General features: G+C 39.2%; 1 protein-coding gene and 1 long non-coding RNA gene across 2 annotated transcripts in view; one reads left to right on the forward strand and one right to left on the reverse strand.

Moving 5' to 3' along the window:
• Positions 1-17,085, forward strand: part of RASSF3 (Ras association domain family member 3) — a 78,160-nt gene extending 61,075 nt beyond the window's left edge. Inside the window, exons 2-5 of the mRNA XM_034770595.1 lie at positions 6,386-6,493; positions 9,884-10,151; positions 12,228-12,343; positions 14,322-17,085. Of these exons, the coding sequence (XP_034626486.1) occupies positions 6,386-6,493; positions 9,884-10,151; positions 12,228-12,343; positions 14,322-14,471 (642 nt within the window). The 3' untranslated portion in view covers positions 14,472-17,085. The remainder of the gene's footprint in view (positions 1-6,385; positions 6,494-9,883; positions 10,152-12,227; positions 12,344-14,321) is intronic.
• LOC117877467 lies at positions 8,177-27,710 on the reverse strand. The gene is made up of 4 exons (XR_004645717.1): positions 26,667-27,710; positions 21,624-21,702; positions 20,677-20,775; positions 8,177-8,433 (listed from the first exon to the last, which is right to left on the reverse strand). It is a non-coding gene; the product is annotated as an uncharacterized LOC117877467 (long non-coding RNA).
• Positions 27,711-27,888: the final 178 nt, after the last annotated feature.

Below are 27,888 nucleotides of genomic sequence, written 5' to 3' on the forward strand. Positions count from 1 at the left end.
ATTGGCTGTTTTGGTCAGGTGCCCACTCCCTTTTCTTTTTAACAGGTAAAGCAAGCAGCCACCAAGAGGGACTTTATAGCTAATTGGCTGTCTGGGTGTCCATAAAAGGGAGCTCCCCCCCTTCATTTATCACAGGCCCCAACTGAGATTGGGGTTCTATTATGCTATGGACTGTACGTGCATGTAGTACGTGTCAGTCCCAGCCCTAAAGACCTTACAATCTAAGTAGGCAGGACAGAGGGTGGGAAAAAGGAAGTGTTATTTTTCCCCATTTTGTAGATGGGGGAACTGAAGCATGGAGAGGTGGTGACTTGTGAAAGGTCATGCAGGAAGTCTGTGCGAGAGCTGGGAACTGGACCCAGTTCTCCAGTATCTTAATCACAGCCCAGCTGTTCTCCCTGATGGAAACAAATGCACACGCGTCCCCCTCCTCTGCTGCCTGCTACTACTGCTTAGAAACTTGTGTTTGAGACTCAAAGGAGCTCTTATACTTAGTTTGAAGGTTTGTTACCAAATTTAATGGAAATTCTGGGAACCAGAGATGTGTGCTTATTTCATAGACTACTGAAAATATTTCTTAAATTTCATAGCAAATTAACAGGTTGGCCCTGGGCTGAGAGGTTGGTGTTGTGGATCTGAAGAAATTATACATAGGCTTCATAGAATTGCCCTGAATATTTATCACCATTCATAATTGTCCTCAAGAGGAGAAAACAACAAATGTGAGGCACAGGAATGGAAACAGGCCCAGAACACTGTGCAGCAAAACACATTTTCTCAGTTGAACTGGGAGGAGCAGATGATGATGACATGGCCTGCAGCTGTTAATGAGAACATCATTCCAGTGTTCTGGCTTCAGTATGACGCCACACCTCGTATAGTTCCCGTGTTTTGGTCAAAATACAATTATACAAAAATATTGTAAAACTAAACCCACTCCGCATAGTGGCCTTGTCTAGCACTGGGTGAAGAAGAGCTTATGGCCTCTGCCAGGATGGCTTGACATGGTTGTGTTACACTTCAGTGCTCATGACACATACTGTGAATAGGACAGACCATTGGAAGCAATCACTGGGACTAACTACTGAAGCAACTATTTGCAAAATCTGTATTAGCAGATGAAAACATAAATAAATCTGTTTCAGTGATGTATGCTGGGTTAAATGCACCATATGCATATATCAGTTGTCTGTTATATGGGGGGAGGGATAGCTCAGTGGTTTGAGCATTGGTCTGCTAAACCCAGGGTTGTGAGTTCAATCCTTGAGGGTGCTACTTAGGGATCTGGGGCAAAAATCAGTACTTGGTCCTGCTAGTGAAGGCATGGGACTGGACTCAATGACCTTTCAAGGTCCCTTCCAGTTCTAGGAGATAGGATATCTTCATTAATTTAAATAAATAAATAAATTATTTATTTATCTATCTATGTAATACATAAAATGTATTGTGAGGTATGCATCTGTTACTATTTGTACACTTGTAATGCACCTGCTCCATGGAGCTGTGCAAGGACTTACAGAACAGGTGCTCAGGTCATAGACAAAGCAACAGTTGGGGGTAGTACTCTTATCTATTTGGGGATTAACTGAACCGGTCTGTCCTCTCACTGGCCAGCAAGAACTGTTGCAGGAACAAATGGAGAGAGAGACCTGCTTAACTGCAACACATAATCTGCAATAGATTTTCCCTCCAGTTAGTGTAGCTAAAGCTATAGAGGATGAATGAGTTCCTTGCCAGCACTCCCAGTCTTAGAAAGAATGTATTTACATAGTCATTGCAGAGAAGAGTTTACTGGCCTCTCGATCAATCCCCATAATCCATGTGAACAGCATGGTACTTAATTGCTGCCATTGTTAATTTACTGTACATGCTATGTTGGATGCATACAAGGTTTCCAAACTGTAGTGGATATTTATTTCCTTATAAATCAGTGGAGTTGTACTGATGTAACTGAAAATGGACTTATACTGAATCGAAGTTTAATTAGCAGAGGACCCTTTCTGTAAGGTAAAGCAGGATTCTCAGCTTGGGGGTTGTGACCCAAAATTGCATCAAAGGGTTGCGGGGCTGGCTGGACTCAGCTCCTTGCTCTGGGCATTGTGACCTGGTGCATGGGTCTCAGCACTGCCCCAGGTTTGGCCTAGCTGCTGCTCTATCATGATGATGGGGGGCAGGGGAGAGAGCGTCTGGGCCAAGTTTCAGTGACCAGTATTGCAACCCCAGAGGTTGCAGTACCCAGAGCAGGGAGCCAAGCCCAGCTAGCCAAAGGGGACAGGAGCCAGAAGAGGGGGGGGGGTGGTTATGTTCTCCAGTAAGTACTGGCCCCTGATGTATCCCCCGTTCTGCAGCCGAGCAGTGGCGGGGGGAAGGGGGGGGAAGACAGCATCGTGTCTGGGGGCATCTCAGGAAGTCTCTGGGTTGTGACAGGCCATCAGGGTTTACAGATGGGTCAGTTGAGAATCCCTGAGGTAAAGAAAACAGGAAGCAAGGAGAAGATTGTGGGAAGCTGAAGAAAATGTTTAGCAGTTCTCGCAAAATCCTTCTTTTCCCTGATCTTAGCCTGGACACACTGGCCAAAAGAAGATTACTTCTGCCTCTATTGCTTTGTCTAGCCAAACTTTGGATCCGAGGCCATGATAAAGAGTAATTACATACTGCAGGTGATTTTGCTCTGTGGGTATTGGGAAGAAATGACATGGCATCTTGCCAGCAAATTTTGGATGTTGGATGTTTGAATTAAACTAAAGATCAAAATCCATGGGTGTCATGGATATTCAAGAGTTAACAGATGTGTTAACATTTAGCTGGAGATACCTAATCAGAATGACTGACTCCTTGATGACAGTAGACTTGATTGCACTAGCATTCCTTACAACTTTCATGTGGTATTTCTTCATTTGTTGCGTCTCAGTTGCAGTTGTGCAGGATTTTCCCCCTCTCTTCATACTATGTAATTGTTGTATTACCTTTGCTGATTAGACAATTTGTGGTGTTAAATTGCTTGTGAAGGAATTTTTTTGTTGGTTTGAAGTGCATCCGTCAGTGCACAAATAGTTGCAGTGTTTGAGCTCTGGTTATATAATTTATCATTTGAATCTAATGCTTTTTGTGCTTCTAGTTCCCAGACTTGGGTTTCCTGGGATAATGGACTTGAAGTGGAGGCATAACTTTTTTTTGGCTGAAAATAAAATATTTTCCACAGTTTCATCACCTTCCTTGCTGTTAACTGACCTGAAACTAACATAAGGTGCAGAACATTGATTGAAGTAAATTGGGAGTCTTTCCACTGAATTCAAGGGGAGTTGGATCAGGCCCATAGAGACCTCAAAGTTCGGATCCTTGTTGCTTTGCTGCTTGTTTTCTCCCCCACACCCGTTTTTTTGTATATAATTTGCAGTTTGGAGTTAATCTGCATACTGTTTAGATGCTCCGTTAACAGTTCAGATGTACATGGTGGCAAAATCAAGGATTGCTTTATGTTTCTCACTGCCATGTAATGATGCATCTTATGCCTTTCCGTAAGAAAGGCCCTTCGTACTCTCCAGCAAGCTGGACTAAAATCTGTGGCAAGGCTCTCTGCTTTTCTGTGGCGTTTTGGTGAAAGAAACTGGAATTTCTGAGGCATGTTCAAAATAGAGGGTCTTACTGAATTAAATATATGAGTGAGTAATTTCATATGAAAATGGCAATGAATATTGTAGTGATTAAAGTCTTGTTCTTTCCTAAATAAAACACAGTACCTCAAATGGCTTTATAGGCTTTCCTATTCATTGTCTCATTGATTTCCATACCAAATTTGCTCAGATTGCAGATAGACAATTTTTTTTCCAACTGTCAGCCCTGCAGACTTACCCTTTGCTGTTAAAGGCAGGTTGGGTTCTTTTAGTTATCTCCACTAATAGCAGTTCTGCAGGCCAAATTATGCCCTCCATGATCTATGTAGCCCTGTCAAGGAAACAGGAAGCTGGTTTTGGAACCAGATAAATGGGTTGAGGCTTTTGACACTGGGAAAGGGCGGATTAATCTTTTCTTTCCCTCCTGTTCCCTGTTGTTTTCTCCTCTGGACAGTAGTTGTTGGATGGTGATGCAGCAATCCTTGACAGTGGTCAGCTCCCTCCTTCCCCATCCATGACTGCATGCAACAAAAACGGGCAAACACATTAGCTAGAAGTATCTGCTAAACAATCAGCAGTAAAATAATTATACATTTTGATTTTCAAATGGCATTATTAGGGTTCAGAATTTCCACTATTGAGATGAATGGGGCAGTTCAACCTCTCAAAGCTAATGTTTCAGGCCGTCTGCCCCTCAGGAATATGGATCTGAATCAGTGCCCATTTGGAAGAACATGTTCACAACTATAAGGGCTAGAAACTTTTAAAATTTAAGTTTAGATTCTTGAGCACAATTCTGTGGTAGGTGCTTGCTCCATAAATTCTGTGGCCAAATAATTGCAGAATACTCCGTTCCCTACTCATATCTTTTGTAACGGGATGAAAATTGAGGGTGCAGTAGTTGCCTCAAAATATTTTTGTAAAATTTAAAACAAAAAACATAATGTTTAGGATGCTGGTGTTTTCAGATTCTTATTATTTGCTACACATGTAATATCGCTACAATCTTTTATATTTAATAATTTCTAAACATTAAAATTGCTCCAACAAATTTGTTCTTATTTTAAAGAAAAAATTACTGATTTTATTTGTTTATTTTTAGCACAAAGGGAACCCTTCGCAAAACTATAGAAGTCCCTAAAGTAGTAAGGGAATAAAAAGCATTATATTAAAGTGCTAAGTATTACTGCACTTGCCACTCTCTGGGAACAGGCTACAGGAGGGGAAAGAATAAAAGGATGATAAATATTCTTAATTTCTCTAGTGAGAGGGGGGAGTCTTGATTCTGAAAACTTCCAGGTGGTTTGGTCCTGCTTGTAGTGGTGTTGAGCACTGTGCCACAATATTGTAACTTCATGATAAAAATGCTGTGATTAAGGAACTAATAGCATTCTTATCATAAAAGCTGTAATGTTCATATCTAAGCTAGGCAGTATCCTTATTTTACAAATGGGGAAACTGAGGCAGAAATTGTCTTATCGAAGACCCCAAAGGAAGTTAGTATTTGAGCCAGGATTAGCGTTTGGGAGTTCCTTGTTTCCAATCCTTTGCTCTGACTACATCTCTTTTTTAGCTGTAGGGAGGATGGCAGAGTCATGTGTCTTTATTCATGTATATAGTAAAAAATCAAAGAATCTAAAGCTCTCAGCTTTGTATAGGCTTTCTGGCAAGCAAAATATATAGCTCTGCATCAGATACAGTGTTGTCACAGGGTTCGGTTCTGGCAAATTGAAATGCCTGCCAGCTGTGCTGGGAAGTCTCAGAGAGATTATGTTATAGGAGTGGGTTTTGAGGTCAGGAAAATCCTTTTCTTAGGCCAAACTCCTCCAGGGTCCATTTGGATGGGTAGTCTAAAATACTGACCCTTGACCATTGTGCACGTGGTGCATGAGTACTCCTGTGCTCAGAGGTACCCAGATGTTTCCAAGCCAATGTATTCCTCTCCTAAGAGAGGTCTTAAATCATTAAAGTTGAGAGCTGAATCAGTTTCATACTATATATGGTGTTCATGCAAGTGATAGAAATCTGAGTGTATTTATAACACTGGTTTGCCACAGTAATGTGGATTGGGAACAAATGCTTTTTTGGATAATAGCCAATGCTTAGGATTAGTTTTACAGTGGCGTGTAAAATCAGTATATCGCTTGTAAAGCCATCAGTTGAAAAACTGATGGGGGCTTCTTAAAAAAACAACAAAAAACTTGAATTTGGAGAAGCAATATATGCCTAGATGCATACTTGTGATGTATCATATAAGCAGGAAGATAGACTATTATAAGTTGATGAATGCTGAGGTGCCCATATTCCAATACTTAAAATCAAGAATGTATACTTATTTATCAGGTACTGGATTTCTTATATATTTTTCTGCTTTGTGCAGAGATAGTTTCTTTTAATTACATATGCCTTAAATGTAATTCTGTACAACCTTTGTGATTGGAAAATATTACATCACATTGAAATGAAAAAATCTAATCATGAAATGAGTTGAGCTGCTTTGCATGCTGCTAATAAATATTTGAACAAAAATAGTTGGCAAAAAATGACACACGTGTTTTTGGGTGTGTCAGTTTAACTGTTTATGATCAGCACAGCAGTTTTTTTGACATACCTCATTTGCTAGATCTTTGTATTACTACATGGATAACTGCTGTATATGGAGCCTGTATAAGGTAATGATTGATTTCACTGTTGGCTCATAGCCTAGAACGTAAAGGAACTGTTGTTTTTTTCTGGATTTTCTAAGATTGACAATGTTTGTTTTGTTCTAGGATGTTCAGAAAGAGAGAGAAACCCACACGTATCTCAGTAAAGAAGAAGTTAAAGAGAAGATTCAAAACTATAATTCATCTGTCACTGACAAATTAAAGATGACTTTGGTAAGATTCACATAGAACTGCTGTAGTTTATAATTGAATAGCTGAATGTAACTCCATATAATGCATTATTTGTCACTTTGTCTTTAGCATTTTTCGTGTGCAACTATGGCTTAATGACTTTGTAGTGTACTACAGGAAAAGGGCCATTTCTTAGCCCTGAAATGTATTTAAGCCACTTTCACCCCTCATTTGTTTGGAGTTAAGGGGATAAGGGTAGAAACCACAAACCTATACATGGTGTTGTGAAAAGTTAACATTTTTAAAATACTCTCAACTGTCAATAAATAAATGGATTCCTTCCATCAGAACCTCTCAATTATACCAGTACAGCCAGCACAGGGAAAAGATGGCTGTTTATTTTTATCAGACTGTCTATAAGTATGTCTCTTATAAAACTACATTACCATGGCACCCAAATATGTTAAATCAAGCAAAAATAACTCTTTTAGTTATGACAGTTTTTACATTAATTTCAGAAAGTTTGATTTCTGGGGATGGTTTTAAGAAGTAGGTTTTCAGTGTGATAAGAATATAAATAAACTTTTTACATAATAAAGAAGTTAAGATGCACACTGATTCTTAACTTCTAAATCTTCTATACTAGTTCTGTGATTAAGTTTATTAATAAAATCCATATTTACCTGGCTAAAATGTTATAACTCAATCTATATATAAATTGTCAGATCCTTTTATGTTCCATTAGATGTACTGTACATCCAAACTTAGAAGTTCTGTTACATTCTAAATTACTTCATATATGCAAGCCTTATCTACTAAACTGATGTTTATGTATTTTCGTATGGTTTGGAATTAATACTTGTAAAATCACGTTGCCAAAAGCCCTGTAACGCAGTAACATTTGACTAATCACTTGTTTTCAGAACTAATTACAATAAGAAACTTTCCATGTTGGTTAGGTTAGCATAAGCGTTTAGCCTGAGATACTCAAAGGGGTAAGTCTATTAGGCACCCAATTCCCATTGAATTGCAATAGAATTTGGGCATCTAACCCCCTTTGACAATCACAGCTTTAAGCATTGCACAACTGTGTTTGACCTTGTGTTACGTATGTATGCAAAGTTATATTGTAGAGTGTGGTTTTAATATAAAATATATGCAAATATATCTGCACATATATAATATTACAAACAGAAACTCTGTTAAAAACATTATTCCGGTTGCAAAGTCTAGTGCCCAGAAGATAGGAAATGCCAAAATTTCAGCTCTCTTGTGCATATGCATTATGCAGTCTTTAATGAGCAGGTATTCAATATTTTGTCGTCTCATTTTTCAGTGTTTGGCCCCCAAGCTGTATTTATATTCAGAGCAGGGTTTGAATAGAATTATTAATTTCCTCACAGGCTTTTCTGTGGCACTTATCACTATAGTATCTGTTTCACTAATATTAATGAAGGTATTTTTCACAACTCCTCCGTGAGGTGAGGGACTAGTATCATCTCCATTTTATAGATGAGGAACTGAGGCACAGAAAGATCACAAGTACCTACTAATTTTGGGTGCCCCATTTGAGACACCTTGAAATCGACTTTTCAGAATACTTAGTTAGCATTATATAGCACTTCACATATTCAAAGCACATCTCCCACTGGCTTCCATTGCAGCTGTGAGAGCTTAGCACTTCTGCAAATCAGACCCCAGGGTCTCAAGTCAGACCCCTAGAAAATGAAGAACACACAATTAGTGACCACCTGCGTGAATTTTTTTTGGCTTACATGACATGGCTAGCATCCCATAGGAACTCTGCAGCAGAAGCAGGAATAGAATCCAGTGCTCCAAGGCAGCATTCAACTATCTTAACCCTTGCTTCATTTACTACACACCTTCCAGTTTCTGCAACAAATGAGGTAGGGAACCTTTAGACAATAGCTTCCTTTACCACAAAACTCGGACTTATTCCCACAGCCAGTCCATCAGGAGTCCTGTGGAAAAAACAGTATATGATCAGGTAATTAAAGACTGTAACATAATGCATATACACAAGGGGGCCAAATTAAGGATGTACAGTAACTTGTGGCATTTCCTAATTGTTGAGTGCTTGACTTTGCTACCTTAATAATGCTCTTTTAACACTGTGTGTGTGTGTGTGTGTGTGTTTTTTCCTAGTTTTTTTTTAAAAAGTAAACAGAAAAAACAAATTCCACCATGTTGACATGGGTCATTAGCAGGGTTGGAACCTACAGACAGACCCACCCACCCACCTGCTACTTGAGCTAATGTAGTAACTGCTAGCAGTAGTAGGATGTCATCCTCTGTGGACCAGCATGCGGAGCAGGGGGAAAGGGAGAACAGATGGATGTGCTTTCCCAGTGAGTTTCACAGTGGGTTTGGCAAAGTTATAAGCAACTTAAAAAAAGGGTCTTGTAATGGGAAATGTTGGGCAACCTTAATATTAGGAATTGCTACCAACTCTGCCTATTTTAAATAAAAAAAAGTATGTGAATGTGTTTGTGGGGGAGTTCATGACTATACTAGTTTGACAATCTCAAAATGTATTCTCTCTAGTTTAGATTTTGTTTCATGTGGAAGTATACCATAGAATAAGTCAAATAAGTGGAAGAGGGATAGGTAAAAAGGAGATGCTTTGGTTTTATTCTTCTTTCATACAGAGTCTTTCAGTGGCACTTTTCTCAAACCTGTTAATTTTTTTCCTTTGTGCTTTTAAAAAAATATGTTTATATTTAAAATTGAAGGAAACCACTGAACAAGTTTTCATTTGTAACATTTTGTAAATTTTCTAACATTTGTGTTATGAACTGTAAAGGTTAATTTGAGGTCACAGTTTGAATTACAAGATCTCACATGCTTCCTGACTAATATGAATAATAAATTTATAATATAAAATAACAAGCCAGTATCTTGCAAACTTATCTCAATTTTTTCCCCAACTAACCACAGTGTGAGCTCAAAACATGGATTAATTGTTTGTATGCAGTAGTGGGATCTCCACTTTGTAACCTGCCAAAGCAGAGCTCTGGCAGCTTGTTGGGAATACCAGTTCTCTCTCTGCAGTTGTTTCCCCGTTTCCACCATCAGTTTGTAGCCTGGTGAGGCGGCTGCTTAATTTTTCTACCAAGACTGAAAATTTACCATTAGCTTTCAGAGGATTATTTGCTTGATGCCTATCTAGATCTCTTAGAATTCAACTGTAATTCCAAAAACTAAAGTGAATTTTGTGGCAGCCATGGAGGAATAGGTGAATGTGTCTGACTGTGTAAAACACTGACTCTTAGAAAAAATATTTGCCTCATGTATCATAGCAGCACATTTTAAAGAGTCCATTGCAATCTGTACTTTATTGCTATTGATGCTGTCATAATAAATAGGTCACTATTAATTTTATAAAATATTGTGCTTGTCTTCCTGCTGCAGAACTCAAATGGGACTTACACTGGCTTCATCAAAGTTCAGATGGAACTATGCAGACCTATTACTGTACAGACTTCTGTGAATCCAGGAGAGCATGCTCACAATAACAATGAGACTTCCTTTTACCTGCCTCCAGGCTACGTGAATAAACTTCATATAAGCAGCATTAACACTGTTCGTGAAGTTATTGAGGCATTGCTCAAAAAATTTGTAGTGTTTGACAATCCTGCCAAGTTTGCACTTTATAAACGCTGTCACAAGGAAGATCAAGGTATAATTTAGATTTGTTGTCTTTTGATGTTGGAATGGGCAAAGGGTTGGGAGGGGTACTATAGCTATGTTTGAGATGAGCAGGATGGGAGAGGGCAGATACGGGAGAGGTGACGATAACTCTCTCATTTCCATAAATTCAGGTTACAGGTTCTTATTTTGTGCTCTGTGAGAGGTGGTGTGTGTGGGAGAGGATGTCTTTTCTGGTTGTGGGAGCAGATTGGCTATTTTTCAGGTATTTGGAGAGTAAGATGAGAAAGCATTATTATCTGAGGAGTGAGGCCCTGGGGTTTGTTCCTTTGTAGAGCCATCTTGGTTTAGGCAATGGATGGTAAGATGTTTTGGGAATAAGGACATAGGGGGATAAGAATATATAAAGAGAAAGGTATTTGTTGTTTTATAATTATACTTACAGGGAATGAGGATTTGCTGGAATGGGTAATAGTATGATGGGAGTGTAAGTCTCTTAGGTAGGTGATGTGTAGGAATAGGACTTTGCAGTTTGTCTGTGGTCCCTCATAGAAAGTAGTGGGGAACCACTCTGAGGTGGCTTCACTCCTATCTAGGAGGATCCAGAGAGTGATTTTTGGCTGACCGCTAGTCTCCTCGAAGATGCTTTTCATTGCGAACGTGAGGTTGCTAGGGTGGGTGGTAGAGACATGAGTTATGGTGGCTGCAATGTACAGGCAGTTGTAGATTTCCATAATGGTGGATCCTGGTGGTGCAGTGGAATGGATTGACTCAATATCTGCTAGAAATTGGGACTTGGAGCAGATGTACTTGGTAGCTGGCTGAGATTTATGATAAGACTGAGATAATAAATTGGAGGAAGCAAGCAGAAGAATTGGATAGTTATATAAACTTATTCTTTTAAAATATTGTTTTAGCTGAATAGCTAATGCTGCAAAAATGAATAGGCATCTATATACTGTCACCTACAGTCTACAATGTGGCTCAGTGTCAAGATAGAAAATATTAATTTCTTATGTTTTTTTATTTATGCTTAGTGATATTGGAAAATAGGTAGCAGTAGAGTTCCAAAGGTAACATTCCCCTGGAATGTAACAGGTGTTTTTTCAGTCTGTTAATGTGCTTGATGTGATTCTCTCCTGGGTTAGTTAATCTGTACACAGAGGAATCTCTCCTTGCACTAAATGCTGTTAAAAGCAAGGAGTGCATGTACATCAGGAAATGCCAAATGAAAAGCAAAAATAGATACTCCAGGGGCATTTTCATTTTGTCAGCTTCTTGCTCTCACACTTGGAATCCAGCTGCTTGAACTGACAATGACAGCAGCCAGCTGAAATATGACACTTCTTGCCAGCAGTCATTCCATCTAAACAGGCAGTGTTGTCTTGTAGACAGTGTGCATGTCTCAGAGAGTGTATGTGGAACCTTCACTGAAGCCTTTTCTTTAGAAGTTCTAATGGCGGTGGCCTGCCACAGCAAGAATTGGACCTAAAATACAAAATGCCAGAAGCTCCAATCCTATAGCTTTCAAATAGGGCCCCCATATCATACAGACATGGAAGTGGAGGGAAGGCTCTTGCTTCCCTCAACAAGATTTAAGCCCTGTGTTTGTCCTCCTGTCACTTAAGGATCCTTGGGATGGGTGGGGGTGGGAAATACCTGTAGCCACATTGTGCCCTTGGACACCCTGTGTAGAATGGTGATGCAGAAGGAAGTCTGAAAATTACCAGCTAATTTCCCAGGTTTAAAACTTTTGTTTCTGTTCTTGTTATGTGCCATTATGCTGCTGGGTTTTTTCTGTTTTCTTGTTTCTTTTGCATATGCATTAAAATAAATATTAACGTTGACTAAGAACCAGTTCATTCAATTTTAAGTGTCAGTTATTGCATTCTATTATGCACAACACATTCTGCTCAGCCTTCCCAGCAACAGCTGTTTGTACAAAAATCTCCCCAGCAGTGCAAAGGTTTTGTAGCTACAAGTGTATATTTTGGGGTGGAGAGTGGATTTTGTTTTTTAAAGATTTTGATCCCTAGCACACTTTCTATTAATAGTTGAATATTTTATTTGTAAAACTGAATAATAATTGTAACTTCCCCTTCTGCAGTTTATACATGCAAGCTCTCAGACAGAGAACATCCCCTCTATCTGCGTTTGGTAGCAGGCCCCAGCACAGAAACACTCAGTTTTGTTCTGCGTGAGCATGAAACTGGAGAGGTTATGGTAAGTTACATCTGTGTCTTTTTTGTTTAGCTTCACTGATCTATTAAATACACTCATTCTCTCTCTCTGAAGTGTCTTTTCATGATGATCCATTTTAGCGTCTATATAACTATACACAAAATTGTGAAATACTGACCAAAAGTAGCTCATGCAGGTTATTTCAAGCATGGAATATTAAAGCAGTGAGTACTGCAGTGCAGCTAGAAAAGAGTGTTCGTTTTAGACCCCCTGCCCCCCTTTCACATGGGATACACCTTTCTGAACAATTCACCTTGGGCTGAATTTTTCTATTCTTGGGCTCTGTTCAAGGCTGAATACATACTTTTGGAGGGAGTACAGGGGAAGGGTGAGCAACATCTCTTAATGTTTTGAGTTCTGCAATGGTGAGAAAAACTTCCCGTTTTGAAAACAAACTCTCCCGCTCCCCCAATACTAAAAAGTTACTGAAATTTAAATTAAATAGTCCTCAAAGCACAGTACATCCACAACCAAGTTTTAAAATAACTGGTTGGATATTAAAATTATTTAATTATGATAATTGAGTATTAAAGTTATTATGTAAATCATTTGTGAGCATACTTGGGTATCTCACATTTTTAGCAGCATTTAATCAAAAGCCCCACTCTCTTTGTGACATCACAATGTACATTTTCCCTGCCTAACCTGGCCAGGAGGTTGGCTGGTGCTCTTAGGCTGCTACCGGAATGGTTTGCATCACAGTGATTTGTAAATATTTCATAGAAACAAAATCTCCTCCACCCTCACCTCCAAAGCAGATCCCACTGGGAATCAACAATTGGAAATGGTTAGGGACTAGGGACGAGTGTATCTCTAGTCACATGAATAGCCCCACTGTTAACCATAGTTAACCAGACAACTACAGCAACTGCAAAGGTTGGAATTCTTCCCTCCCAATCCTTTTACCTCAGTCAGATGTGAAGTTCAAAGCCTACTTGGGACCATGTCAATACTAATATTATTAAGCATCAGACCATTTAAAAAAAGAGTTTTTTGCATTTCATTTTCTTCTATGTCAGTGCAATGTTTTTAAAGTTCCAAGTTGTAATTTAAATTGTCAGTAACCATGAAATTTAATGTAAATACAGCAACATTAACTGCTACTCTGCACATTCTGTGTAGTTTATAGTATATTGCCATTTGTCAAAATGTATGCTACAAGAAAAACAGGGATAGAAATTTATACATATGTGTAACGTGGCCAAGTTAACGTTTCTGTATTTATATTTCCTTTTTATTTTAACTGTGCAAATTGTGTTAACTTAGCTTTTGTACACCATATAGCAGGAGTAGTCAGTTATTTTTTGTCAAGGTCCACGTTTCTTGGTCCAGGTCCAGACTCCAGAAAACATAATTAAAAAAATAACAATAATAAGTAAATAAAAAGATTCCAGGGTCAATTCAAAAGTGTTGGTGGTCCGGATTTGGCCTGTGGTCTGCCTATTGACTACCCCTGCCATACAGTAACACTATTATTAGGATGTAGATGAAATTACTTAGTTCCAACTTTCATTCATTGACTTCGTTAGGATTAAGTGGCTACCATCAAATTAAAACTCAGTCTTGTGTCTGGAAATGCATTGTATTAATGTATTATTTGTTACAGGTAATGTCTAGTAATGCTGTAAAAGAGTGTAGAGAAATGTTTTTCTGTTTTTTTTTTTCCCCATTGTGTTTATTTTGTGGATTTGCAGACACTTCCTGTGTAGTTAGATTCCCCATTGTTCCTCACTGAACAGAGAAGAGAAACGTTTAAAAAAGAAAAAAATGTTTGCAAAACCACAGAAATTGGCAGGAGGGACCTCCAGCCTAGTATGAAAAACTATTTTTAGCTCTTCTCTTGATGCAGAATAGATTTTGAGTTGACAGTGTCTCTTTAAAAATACAATCTGAGTAACTTGTGTATTTCCAGTTCACTACATCAGTCTTTCCCATTCTCCTCCTTCCCCCCCCCCCCCAGTGGGAAGCCTTTAGCCTTCCTGAACTGCAGAACTTCTTGCGTATACTGGACAAAGAGGAAGATGAGCAACTACAGATCTTAAAGCGGCGTTATGCAGCCTACAAAGACAAACTTGAAGAAGCCCTTGGTGGGGTGTGGAAACCAGGTTAAAGTGGGGCCAAAGAACACTCAGGAAAAATGCCATGGAGCATGCCAAACCCAAATGTACAGAACAGCAGCAAAGATTAGTTTTCTTTATTCAGAAGACTGGTTTGTGAAGCGAGGGTTACCTGTACTTTTCTATAGATTTAGACCCATAAATCAGGGCACTTAGAGTCTTGCACCTATAAGTAAGGAATTCTGCATGTTTGTACATCAACTTGCAATCCCCTCTTGTGCCTTAGAGGGCTTTCCAGGTTACCTTTGTGTAAGCTCTGAATCTGTTATCTAGGATGCTAACAAATAAGAATTTTTTTACCACTTTTTATTATTTGCTTTAATATTAATGATAGCTTTAAAAGTAAGGAAGTGCAAATTGATCATTTTAAAAATTAATAAAACCGCTTAGCCATGTGTGAACAAAAATCAGATTGGAGCACTATGTTTGAGGTTAAATAGATTTGCACTACCTTTCTGTTTTCAAATATTTACTGTGTAATTTGTGAGAAAACAGTTATAGGTGGAAGGGATGTAAAACCTTTGAGGTTCTGTGAAATTGTGGAAGGTTTTAAAGTAGTCTTACTGGAGAAAGTAAAGAGCAAGTTGAAAAGAAGGCAAGAGTTGAGGAAGTGCTGTAATAGCTGATGGAAGATTGATGTAGAGTGGAAATACAAATATAGAAGAAGAAATGGAATTTTATTTTTCATAGTGAGTAGTTATAAAAAAGTTTTAGGATGTTCTAATATTGCGAATAAGTTTTTAGAATTGTGTACATTCTCACTAGAATAGAAATGAGGATAGAAGGAAGGAAGGAAGCTAAGTATTAGTGGAAATTAAACTGCCTATAGTGAAGAAGCTAGTTCCTAAACATGTGAAAGCATGTGTGGTTTGAGATGTGCAACAAACTTTATGAGCTGTTACCTGCTTGAATTTTGAAACGTGGGTAGTGAGTATATCTCATTTTTATAAGGAGCACCCACCTAATTGGTCACTGAATGTCTAGGTTAGAAATGCAGCTGCAGGTACACTGGTTTAACTGAAATCAGATCTTTCAACTGAGGACAAAGAGTCATTTTTTAGGATGGACAATTTGAAATTGTCCAATCTTATGAAGACATGAAAGCATCCTCCACTAGTGTGTTTACTTAAAGAGAAGTAGAATTTCTTGTTTGTATTTCCAAGGAAGCAGAGAATTAGAATATATTGGTCATGTTGTAGATGAATGGCTTAATAACTCCAGTTCTGGTCATTTGAATTTTTTTCTAATAATTATATTTTTAAAAAAATGGTCCAACAGCTAATTACCAAATTCTGTACACTGCTGATTTACTTGATTAAGAGTAGGAAAAAAATGTAGCAAAAGAAAATTTTGTACTTTACTGTAAATTTAATTGTTATTCTTTCAGAAATATTTATCTAAAGAAGCACGTTCAAAGATACCAAAGAAATGGGTGTGCAATAAAAGCATGAAGAAGGTTTGAATAACTGACAAGTTTTAGTCATAACCACATGGGGTGTGTGTGTCAGGATTTATGCTAGTAAAGAAATGGATAAATAGTGATGACAATTCAAGAACAGCAGTTGTTTCTCTTACCGTAAAGATGTTCATTGTGAATTCCCAAGGAATAGTTGACACTTTGGTGACACCTAGTGGATACGCTGTGAAACTCCAAGCTGTTTCTGTTCTTTATATGAATTTGACATAATTGTGCCTTTTTGGAGGGTGGGGGGGATATTTTTTGCAGACACATCAAGACAATCATACATTTTAAAGTGTTAAGAGAACTTAAAAAGTAGGACTAACTATAAAAATATATATGGTATATCTTGTTCATTTTTATTTTATTTCACATGTAACATTGTAGGGCATGTGGGACGTTTATCATCAAAGTGAGACACTTTACCACAATGGTTCAGGGAGTACTTTTACATTTTGTTAACATTGTTTTTCTATAAATACTACAGCATATGGATGGGTATTCTATTAACATCCACTTAATTTATGTAGTGTTACCCATAACAATGTAATCATTAGATAATAGTTAACGTTGAACCATTTGTTCTTCAGATTTCAACACTGTTTGAGTCTGTAGTTTATAGATATGTGAATTTTTTTTACTTGAACTAAATTATCTGTCTTTAAAGTGGGCATCTTCATTTGCTTTAGCCAAAACCTCAATCAGTGTCTTATGCACTACAAGTTTTAATTTGGAAATAAAACCTTACTGTATTTTAATTTTGTCTTAGTCCACAGTTAATTGTTAAGACTGTTTTGTTTTATTTTTTTACACACTGGTTACTACAACAGCTTTAATTTAAAAGAAATGGTCAAATCTGGCCCATTTTTTTGTTTTTAATTTTATTATCAAATGATCAAGCTGTCAAAACTTTGTTACAGAACTGTTTTGTATTCATTATGTGATGGTACCAGAATTATGATTAAATGACCTGGGGGCAATGCAGGGAAACCTTTAAAATTTATGTCTTTAAGAAAAAAAGTTATACTATTTATAATTTTGACAAGTTTAATTTTATTTTTATAGGGAAGTTTTTATTCCCCTTGATGTTGTTATTGAAATGGCAAATGATAGTTCCATTATTAAAGTTGAAGTTGGCAGTACTTTGTCATTTGTGTGGTGTTTATTTACCTTGCTAATATTGTATTACCTGAAGTTCATGCTGTGTTCATTTAATGCTAAATAAGACCTCTTTATAAGGAAGGTACTTGGCAAAATACAGCCTCCTTTTAAGCACAAATTAAGCTTTATTACTCCGGGGGGAATTCTGCGCCAAAAAAAAATATTCTGCGCACAATATTTTAAAATTCTGCAAATTTTATTTGTCAAAATAACACTACATAATCATGGCAGTTTCAATTATTTTGATAATTTATTTCAAAATACCTGTCAGCAAGTATGTCTGTAACAATACACACACACACAAATTCCCCCAGGAGGAGAGAGTTAAAGAAACCCTTATGACAACCCAGTTCCTGTTTCTCTGCCCTCTCCCCTCCAGAGCCCAGCCAGGGGGCCAGACACCTGCAACCCCTCCCCCCAGAGCCCAGCTGCAGGACCCCCCATTGCCCAGATACCCACACCTCTTTCCCCCCAGAGCCCAGTCATAGGGCCCCCCAGCCCAGACACCCACCCCCACTCCCCTAGAGCCCAGCTGCAAGGGCCCCCCAGCCCAGACACTCACCCTCTCTACCTCTCAGAGCTCAGGGATCCAGAGGGAAAAACAGCCTGATGCTCAGTCCCGGGCTTGTGTGGAGTTTCCTGCACACCACTGCCTCCTTCCTTCAGGGCATGCTGGGAACTGAAGCTGCCGGGAACCCTCTAGCTCTCTCCCCCTTCCCCGGCAGTGTCTTCTATGTGAGAGTTGAGCTCTGCTGGGTCCAGCGCCTCTAATGTAGGCCAGCAGCACTGCAGCCCATTTCTGTGGGGGAAAGGAAATTTTGCATGCACATTAATTTCTGCAAAATTCTGCATTGTTCAGTGGTGCAGAATTCTCCCAGGAGTAATTTGTATAAGACAAGAAATATTTACTTTGCTATATATATGTGCACAATATAAAGTTATTTTTTATTTTGGCTCCTGGTTTGATTAACAATATAAGCACTCATGGTGGCTTAGTTGACAGTATTGGATTAGGATTCTGGAGATTTAGGTTCTGTTCCCACCTCTGCTATTGTCATCCTGGGTGACGCTGGGCAAGTCACTTCACCTTCCTGTTCCTTAGTTTTCCTATCTGTAAGATGGAGGTAACTAGGAACAGGGAGGTGAAGTGTAAAGCACTGTGAGATCTAATGATGAAAAACGGTACTTAAAAGCTAGCTGCTATTTATTTATTTATAAAACAAAAGAAAAATTCCTTGTCTCCTAAGAACCTTGTTAAGAAAAGGCTTAATTCAGTACATTATTTTCTAGCACCAGCACTTGGATTAAGGGTGCTTTGAATTTGTAAGGGACACGCTCAACTCAAAGGTGACCCAAAATGTAGGTTTTGGAAGAACATGATTTTACAAAACATAAGAGCAGAAGAAATATTTTCATGGATTGTTTTCTTTAAATTCCAATAGAAAGGGTAGTTTTTAACAAAATAAACAGTTTTTTTGGTAATGGTTGTAACTCTAAACATTGCAACATTGAGATTTTGTCACTGTCCAAATTGATGATAAAATGGAAAAAGTAAACAAACAGCAAAAACAACAAGGGATTGGAGTATTTCAAATTATCTGGTTTTAATATTGTATTAGTATCATGATTGAAGAAACTGACATTTGAAATCCTGTTTTTAAACAGTGTACCTCTTAAACCATTAAAGGACATAAAAGTTAAATTATTTTAAAATCTGCTGTCCTTTAAAACTTATTAAACCTTAAATGCTAATTTTCTATGTTTTTAATTTTGATGACAAAATACTAGTCAAATTTTTAAATTATAGATGAGAGAACCATCGAAAAAGTGTAAAGGGTGGATTATTAAAGCCTGGGTGGTTTGATTTTAAATCAGTGATTTAAAGCACCAATTTTAATCATGACAAGCAGAAAACCTTAATTTAAATATTTGATTTTAGCCTTATTTTGCATTTGTACTTTTTAGTTATTTTCCTAAAGATAAGTTCATTCTCACTGGTTGGTATAACTATTAAAAAATGTTGATTTGCAATCAAACATGGCCTTTGTACTAAATTTGGCACTTATTGCTAAACAGGAGAACACTATCTATACACATTTAAGTAATTATATAGCATAAAATACATCTATTCCTTTTCTTAATTTTTAAATGTTTTATGTTAGAGAATGGTGAGTGACACATTTCTTATTTACTAGATAATGTTTGTTTACTGATGATGTGTGTCAAGACGCATTTGGATAGAAATTGAAATTCAATTAAATGTACAAAAAACTGAGCTAAATAAAACTACATTAAGTGTGCTGGATACATAAGAAAAAAAGTTTAGGTAAACATGTTTTGCATTTAAAACTACCTGATTTATTAAACAAAGGAACTATTAAGTATAGTTAGTGAATTGACAGACTGGTTCTGGTCACCAGGGGCCAGATTTTCAAAGGTTTTTAGGTCTCTAAAGATGCAGATGGGTGCCCAGTGGAATTTTCAAAAGTATCAAAGCAGGGTCATGAATTCATAAAGTTTAAGGCCATCAATGAAAACTTCCAATCCCTCTTGCTTGCTACCTAGACTCCTAGTATTGGTATATAAGCATTTGAAAAATGTCTTCCATTTTAAATCAGTGTGAGTTAGGTGCCTAACCTTCATTTAAAAATCCCACTAGTCACTTATCTGCATCTTTTGGTGCCTAAATATTGTTGAAAATCTCACTCCATGAACTTCAATTTTTTTAGAACTGGCAGATCTCATCCTCTCCCACTGATTTTTATTCATAGATTGGAAAAGAAAAACAGGTTTTTCTGCTCTTTCAGCTCCCAGTTTCTCAACTTTGAATTAACAAGTCCAAATGATGAAAATACTCTCTGCATCTGCTAACAAAACTGAAACCAAATGTAATTAAGGGAAAAGCTTTTCTGCACAAACGGAAACTTAAAGTACTGACGTTTGGAAATATGTAAATGTCAACCTTTGTGCCACCGTAAAGACTGAAAATAATGTAGAGACTGAATGTAATATGTGATATATGTATAAAACTTGATTTGACCTCAAAAGTTAAGATGTTTTTCTCCCGATTCTGTATGTAAATAACAAAGGAGAACCCTTTAAGTCAATTGGCAGAGGTAACTTTCTTGCTGTCATTGCAAATGTTATTGGTATTTACCTTTTGCCGTCGCCTATTGATCCAGAGCCATTCATGTAGATCCTCATTTATTTTTACTTCTAAGTTCAGTAATGTGTATGTTTTCTGAGAAGTAATTGTACTTTCTTCTTTGAGGAGTGTCCCTGTGGGTGCTCCACTTTAGGTGTCTTGGCGCCCAGTGTTTCTAATCAGAGATTTGTAGTAGCAGTGCCCCGGTTGGCTGCGCACGCGTGGCAACCGCCTCGCCCTCTCCAAGCGTTTACCCCAGGTGCGCAGCCAACCGTCCCCCAGTTAAGTCAGAATGACAGCAGCGCCTTAACAACTCTAGATATTCCCCTTATTTCAGCCCAATCAATCGCCACATCCGTCATCATGCAGAGAGCTTCCTGGCTGTATCTCACCGGCTTCCCCAGGGAAGTTCAGGCTACCGTAGAGGACTTACCTTTCGAAGGCCAAAAACTGTTCGCAGAGAGCACGGATGTATCCTTACACACCTTCAAGGACTCCCGTGCAACATTAAAGACACTGGAAATATATCTCCCTGTGAACAAAAAGAAACAACGATTCCGGACTGCCCCATACAGCCAGCCTCAAAAAAATTATGACCAACACCGCAAGCAGTGCCAGATGAGATGCCGACAAATGCAAGAGCAGTTGTCTACGTCTCAACCACACACTTCCAGGCAAATGTTTTGAAGTGTTGGTTGAGGACACAAGAGCCCTCATTCTCCAATTCCAGAGTCACTTTTAATTTCCAGCCCATTTAGGGACCGCCTTACAACTTTTTACCCAGTCTGGAGAACCATCACCTCAGACAAGTGGGTTCTGGCAATTATACAGACGGGCTATTCCATCCCCTTTGTCTCTATTCCACTTACCCACCCTCTTCCCCATCCCTCTTCAGGGACCCATTTCACGAGCACCTGCTACAGCAGGAAATAAACCATCTCCTGCAATTAGGAGCCTTGGAACCCGTACCAGCTCAGCACAGAGGCAGGGGATTTTATTCACATTACTTCCTTACTCAGAAGAAAACAGGCCGATGGAGGCCCATTCTGGACTTGCGCAAACTAAACAAGTTCATGGGAACCCAGCGCTTCAAGATGGTTAACCCTTATCCCACGCCAAGGGACTTGACCCATATGTGGGACCTCAACCTTGCCCTCATGGGCAAACCCTTTGAACTACTAGCGACCTGCTCGTTCTTGCACTATCCATGCACCTTTTTAGTAGTGATCACATCAGCAAGAAGGTTGAGAGAGTTGGGTGCTCTAATGGCACACCCACGTTATACCACATTCCTCAAGGACAAAGTAGTCCTACAACTACATCCTAAATTCATACCCAAGGTCGCCTCCCCCTTCCATCTCAACCAACCCATTTACTTACCTGTATTCTTCCCCAAGCCACATGCTGACAACAGGGAGGTGTCCCTACACACGCTGAACATCCACAGAGCGCTGGCGTTCTATATATAGAGAACAAAAACATTCAGAAAATCATCCAGACTATTCATATCCACAACAGAACAGTCACAAGGTCAAACCATTTCCAAACAGAGATTTTCTAAATGGATCTCTAACTGTATTCAATTATGTTAACAAAAATACAATGTGCAAGCTCCTTCTGGACTTTGCACACACTCCACTAGAGCTATGTTCACATCAATAGCCTTTCTCAAAGATGTACCCACCACTGATATTTGTAAAGCAGCTACCTGGGCATCACCCCATACTTTCTCCAAACACTATGCCCTAGAACAGCAGTCAGCTGCAGATGCTCACTTTGGACACTCAGTGCTCTTCACCGTACATAAATCAACTCTGAAGCCCCTCCTCTCCACTGAGGGGCACTGCTCTACAGCCATCTAAAGCGGAGCACCCATAGGGACACTCCTTGAAGAAGAGAAGGTTACTCACCTGGTGCAGTAACTGAGGTTCTTCGAGATGGTTGTCCCTGTGGGTGTTCCACTACCCTCCCTCCTGTCCTCTACTTCAGAGTTTCATGTCGATTCTCTGGGGTAGAGAAGAAACTGGGGGATGGTTGGCTGCATGCACGGAGCAGTGCGAGGTGGCTGCCCTGCGTGTGCAGCCAACTACTACAGCTCTCCAGTTAGAAGCACAGGGCACCAAGACACCTAAAGTGGAGCATCCCCAGGGACAACCACCTCGAAGAACTCAGTTACTGCACAAGGTGAGTAACCTTCTCGTCAATACATTTTCTATGTTCATGTTGTAGCAGCAAATAAAGAACGTTAATTGGTCTCATGCACAAGAAAATGTCCCACACATGTTTCTCAGCTGAAATTAGACAAGAGAAACATTGCTAAAAAGAGTACTTAAATCAATATAGTATTAACCAGTACAGTATTAATGTTTTAATAAGTTGAGAGCTGGTCACAGTGAGGCTAATGACTGAGGACCTGACCCTGGACCCTGGACTCCCTACTTGGATAAAACTCCCATCAAAACTTCACAAAGGGTGAAGAATCTTCCAAGGATATGTGAAAGGTCCTTAACCTTTTACTGTTGATGATGAAGGTAAGTAGATAATCTACACAAGAGTTAAATAATGGATATGGCCGGTTGGTGTAAGTATTAAAAAAGTCGATTTGATGAATGAAATTTAAAGGCAGAAAATAAGGCTGTAGTAATGACTGGTTTGCAAGATCAACAATCCAAGAATAATAAAACAACCATTTGCTCTCCCAACTGCTATTGTGTATTTATAAATTACCTTTCTTAAATTTGAAAATATTTCATGATGATTTATTGTTGCTTGGGAGGGCAACATTTTTTCTGCTCCAAGGAGGGTACAGCCAACATTTCTACTACTGAATTTTAAACAAAGCTGGCAGTCTATATGGAAACCGTCTCAAAAGATCATTTTATGATAAGATGGAAAATAGGGTACCCTTTAAAGGTGATCGGCAAATACTTAACAAAAATTAAGCTAAGTGTTTTTATGTGAATTCTCCAAAGAGTGAGGATAACACGGACAATCAGCACAGAACTAGTTATGAATCTACCTTTAATTTTTTCCATTTCAGGTCTCTCACTTAGCTGTCAAATCCAGCATACACCATACTGCTATTTCACATTTGAACATGGAACAGCGGAGGGACGAGTAAGTCGTGGGCTTTTTAAAAAACTTCATTGCACAATTGTTCAATAATTATTTTTAAGCCCTTTGGGGATATAAAGTAACTGCAAAATTCTGCATGTAATACAAAACCTCTGCTTACCTGTCTACATAATCCACCACGTCTCTGTGGTATCTGTGAAGCAACAGAATGGTGTGTGCAGGGACATTATAGATGAATGGGAGACTTTATGGACCATGCTATTACTAAATTGGTTCTACATCTTTTTCATCAAGCTTTTTCACCCAGCTGTTTTCCTGCTTTCACAGTCCAGTTGAGGTAGGAACCTGGATGAAAGTTGAGCTGGTTTAGGCTCAGTCCAGGAAAGACAGGTGATGTTTTTAGGCAAAGCAGAAGCTCTACAGGAATTAACAACTCCACCTTCTATTGAGGGAATATGTCCACTGTCAAAATTGCTCACAATTTTTGGGGTCTTACTGGATTTATCTGTGCTTCTAAATTTCTCATGTAATTGCAGAGAGCGATGACTTTTTAATAATGTTTAGCTGCCCAAAAGAAAGACTTGAGGAATTTATGGGATGGGGTGGGGAGTGGGTGGCTTGCACCCTCCTGATTCCAGGCCTGGGAAGATTAAGTAGGTTACTGCACTGTGCTCTGAAAGGGACTATTTTTGAAGACCTCAGAAACTTCAAATGTGGCTGCTTTCCTTTTAGGTAGGGTAGAATGATGAGAGCACATTACACCAGTGCTCTGTGTTCTGTACTGACTGTTTATTTCTGGCACAATTAAGTTTTGATTAAATTGATTTTCCCTTTAGCCCCTGAATAGCCTAGGCCCTTTTATCTCCGAGATCTCCTCTCTCACTGTGTTCAACAGTGGTAGCTGCAAATCAGCTGGAGCACTCCTGCTTGTCAGTGCCCAGTGTGAAATGCATGGCAACTTTTCAGGGGCGCATTTTCAGCTTTGGAATTAATTCCCTCCAGTGGTATGTCTTGCTGAGTTTTGCTTCTTTTATGGTGCAATATGACGTGTATCTTTGGTCAGACTTTCCCTGATTGTGGCTGTCTGCACTCCCCTAACATGGGTCTGCCTTAGCTGGTATTCTCCTATTTTGGCTTTTGGAGGGGGGGGGGGAGCAGAGTTTATAGGGCAAGTGAGATGGGTGCAGAATGTCGAGTTTATAGAGGATGGTGAAGGTTTGAATAAATTTGGGTATGTTCCCTGGTATAGAGAAATACTGTTTTAACTGAGACTGGACCCAGATACTATGGTGATGAATACTTGTAGTAAATTGTAAACAAAACATACTGTTTAAGAAAAATCTACTGCAAATCCACTTACAGTCTTTGCATTAACTGAAATAGAGCAAATCAGCATAATACACAGGGTGATAGGAAATCACACTGCAAATCTAATATTTCTCTTTGGAAATATGAACTTTGGTATGCAAAGCACTATGTATTCTATCTAGGGTGACCAGATAGCAAGTATGAAAAATCAGGACCAGGGAGTGGGGGTAATAGGTGTCCATATAAGAAAAAGCCCCAAATATCAGGATTGTCCCTATAAAATCAGGACATCTGGTCACCCTAATTCTAGCTACTACCAGCATGCCTGGGAGGGAGCTGAATGCCTGTATATTTGAGAGTAGCAAGTTCAGACTGACTTTCCCAAGAAAAAGTAACTAGGGTAGTGAAGTATCCCAAGTACTTTGGATAAACTGGTGCCTCCTGCATGCTGTGAATTCTCTATCATTCCCTCAAGCTTTTAAATCTAGATTTGATAACTGATATCTTGAAAAACTGTCCATCAGCTGACAACATTTTTCCATGGGCTTGCACACTCCCAGGGTGAGTAAGTGCTAGGAGTTTTTGTAACTGTTATCAGCCCTAGTGAAAGTGCTCACTTGAAGTAGTTAGGGCTCAACATTTTTACCAGTCTCCTGGCCATCATGTCAGAGAGGACATAGTGGTAAAACTGCCTGAACCCTGTATACATTAGTGCTTGCAGTATTGCTGGATAAGAGGTACACATTTTTCTAGAGAGGACAAGGCCAAGGTGGCAATGCAAGGAGCATATAATCAAATCATCCTGTCAACTTTACTGCAAATCTGTACAACTACAGGGATGGCAGAGGAACGTTTCCAACATGGCTGATCCATGATATAGTTAAAGCACATTGCATTTTGCAGTGTAGATAGGACTTCAGTCATGTCCCTGAAACATGCCTTGAACTATCACAGTGCCCTAGCACAACTGTAACTGTAGAGTAGACCAATCTAAAAGGTTGCAGAATGTACCTGCTTTCTTTCCAAGATGTGGTTTAGCTAGATCATTGATAGCATTTTTCCAGGACTGTGATGTAATAAACAAATACATTGCATATCCCCCACAGATGTTTTTGGGGTGAAAAGAAATTGTCATGGGACTTGAAGTAGAACAAGTTCTAATATGGTATTTTTCCTCTTTCTTTTATTTTTTAAGAACAGAGAAAAAGTAACTATCAATTACTCAGCCTCAAAGAGTGAAATCTTCCCTCTCCTGGCTACTCAAGAGGTTCTATCGGCTGTACAAATGACAATGTCCTTGTTTTACAATTTAGGCCTCCAGATCAATCTCAAAATCTGTTTTGATCCTGGTTCAATGGATAGATTTCATACGAGTTGCTCTAAAGGCCATGTAAACCAGAGCTTAGCTACCTGTGTTCAGACTTGCAAATCTACAGATTCTTATTACAAGCCCAGGCTCAACAAACAGTTTGGGTTCTGGACTGGTGCACAGCCAACCAGATAGTCATCTCAGCTTCTTACCTTCTGGGTGCACCGAACACTACAGCTAATGACCTCATCAGACATTTCTCCCAGCATTACAAGTGACAGTTGTATTCATGAGTCCTCAACAACCTATTTCTAATCTGGGGATTTCTAGAAGTGGAACTTTTCGCCACTGCGGCCAATGCAAGGTGCAGAAGTTTTGCTCAAGAGGAGGTTTGATCTTCAATCACCAGTAGATGCCTTCCTCATTTCATGAACAAAGGTCCTTCCCAACAATGTTGTTGCTCTTTTCTCAACAAGGTCAAGCCGGACATGGCCAAGGTCATGTTGATTGCGACAACTTGGCCAAGACAAGTCTGGTATCCTCGTTCAACTTACTTCTTGCCTACTACTCTAACTTATCAGTCCCCTATGTTGCCTCAGGAGGTCCATCCACTTTACCCCAACCTAGAGGTACTATGGCTTCAGGCATCGCTCCTCATTGGTTCTCTAGGATAGAGACTTCCTGCTCAACAGAAGTGGAACAGTAGAAAGGAGTCCATGAGCCACACTTACCTTCAGAAATGGAGGAGATATCAGCTCTGCTGTATCAGTTGACAAGTTTCTCCTGTCTGCTCTTCTTCTATCGTCCTAAACTACCTGTTAAAATTAAAAAGATCAGGTCTTATTATGAGTTCTGTCAAGGTTCACTTAGCAGTTGTAACAGCCTTTCATTCACCAATAGGTTTTTCCATTTTTGCTCACACCATTACAATCAAAATTTCTCAGAGGTGTGATGAATCTTTTTCCACAAATTAGAGAACTTACTCCAATATGGGACTTGAACCTTGTCCTTAATTGTCTTATGAAACACCCTTTTCAGCCCTCAAGTCACATGTTCATTGCTTCACATATTGATGAAAACAGCTTTCTTGGTGGCCATCACTTCTGCTCAAAGGTTTGGAGAACAAGGGGCTTTAATGGTAGACCCCCCATTTACAATGTTCTTCAGAGAAAAGGTTTTGTTACAACCACAGCCTAAGTTTTTACCTAAGGTCAGGTGTCTTTAGAGTTTCATGTTAACCAGACCATTCACCACCCAGTATTTTTCTTCAAAACTACATCAGACTAGGCAAGAAGCTGCCTTCCATACCTTGCAGATCAGAACCATCACTGTCCTTCTATTTGGACAGAACCAAACCATTCAGAAAGTTCCCCAGACTGCAGTTTCAATAGCAGACAGATCCACAGGATCCACAGTCTCCACCCAGAGGCTTTAAAGATAGATCTCTGGCTGTATCATTTCATGTTACGACTCTGCCACCATTCAACCTTCTTCTAGAGTATCAGGCCATTCTACAATGTCTCAATGTACTTGTATACGCAAGAATATTCCAGTGACTGAGATTTGCAAAGCGGCAACTTGGGCACTAGTACATACTTTTTCCAAGCACTATGTCGTGGTGCATGCCTCTAGATCAGATGCTGTGGTGGGCAATGCAGTTCTGTCTTCAGTATTAGACTATGTTCTGAAGCTCCCTCCTCCCTTTGGGGATACTGCTCAAGAGTCATCACAGGAACATTACCCGAAGAAAAAGGAGAGGTTACTCACCTTGTGCAGTAATGAGTTCTTCGAGATGTTTTGTCCCTAGGGGTGCTTCACTACCCGCCCTCCTTTCTCTCCGCTTTGGAGTTTTCTCTGCAGGACTTTATGATGGAGAGAAAACTGGAGGTGGTTTGCCCACGCAGCCCTATATATCATCGTTATGGAGCATGAGGACGTGTAGAGCACATGCAT

This window comes from Trachemys scripta, chromosome 1, assembly GCF_013100865.1.
Source record: "Trachemys scripta elegans isolate TJP31775 chromosome 1, CAS_Tse_1.0, whole genome shotgun sequence".
In the NCBI taxonomy this organism is placed as follows: domain Eukaryota; kingdom Metazoa; phylum Chordata; order Testudines; family Emydidae; genus Trachemys; species Trachemys scripta.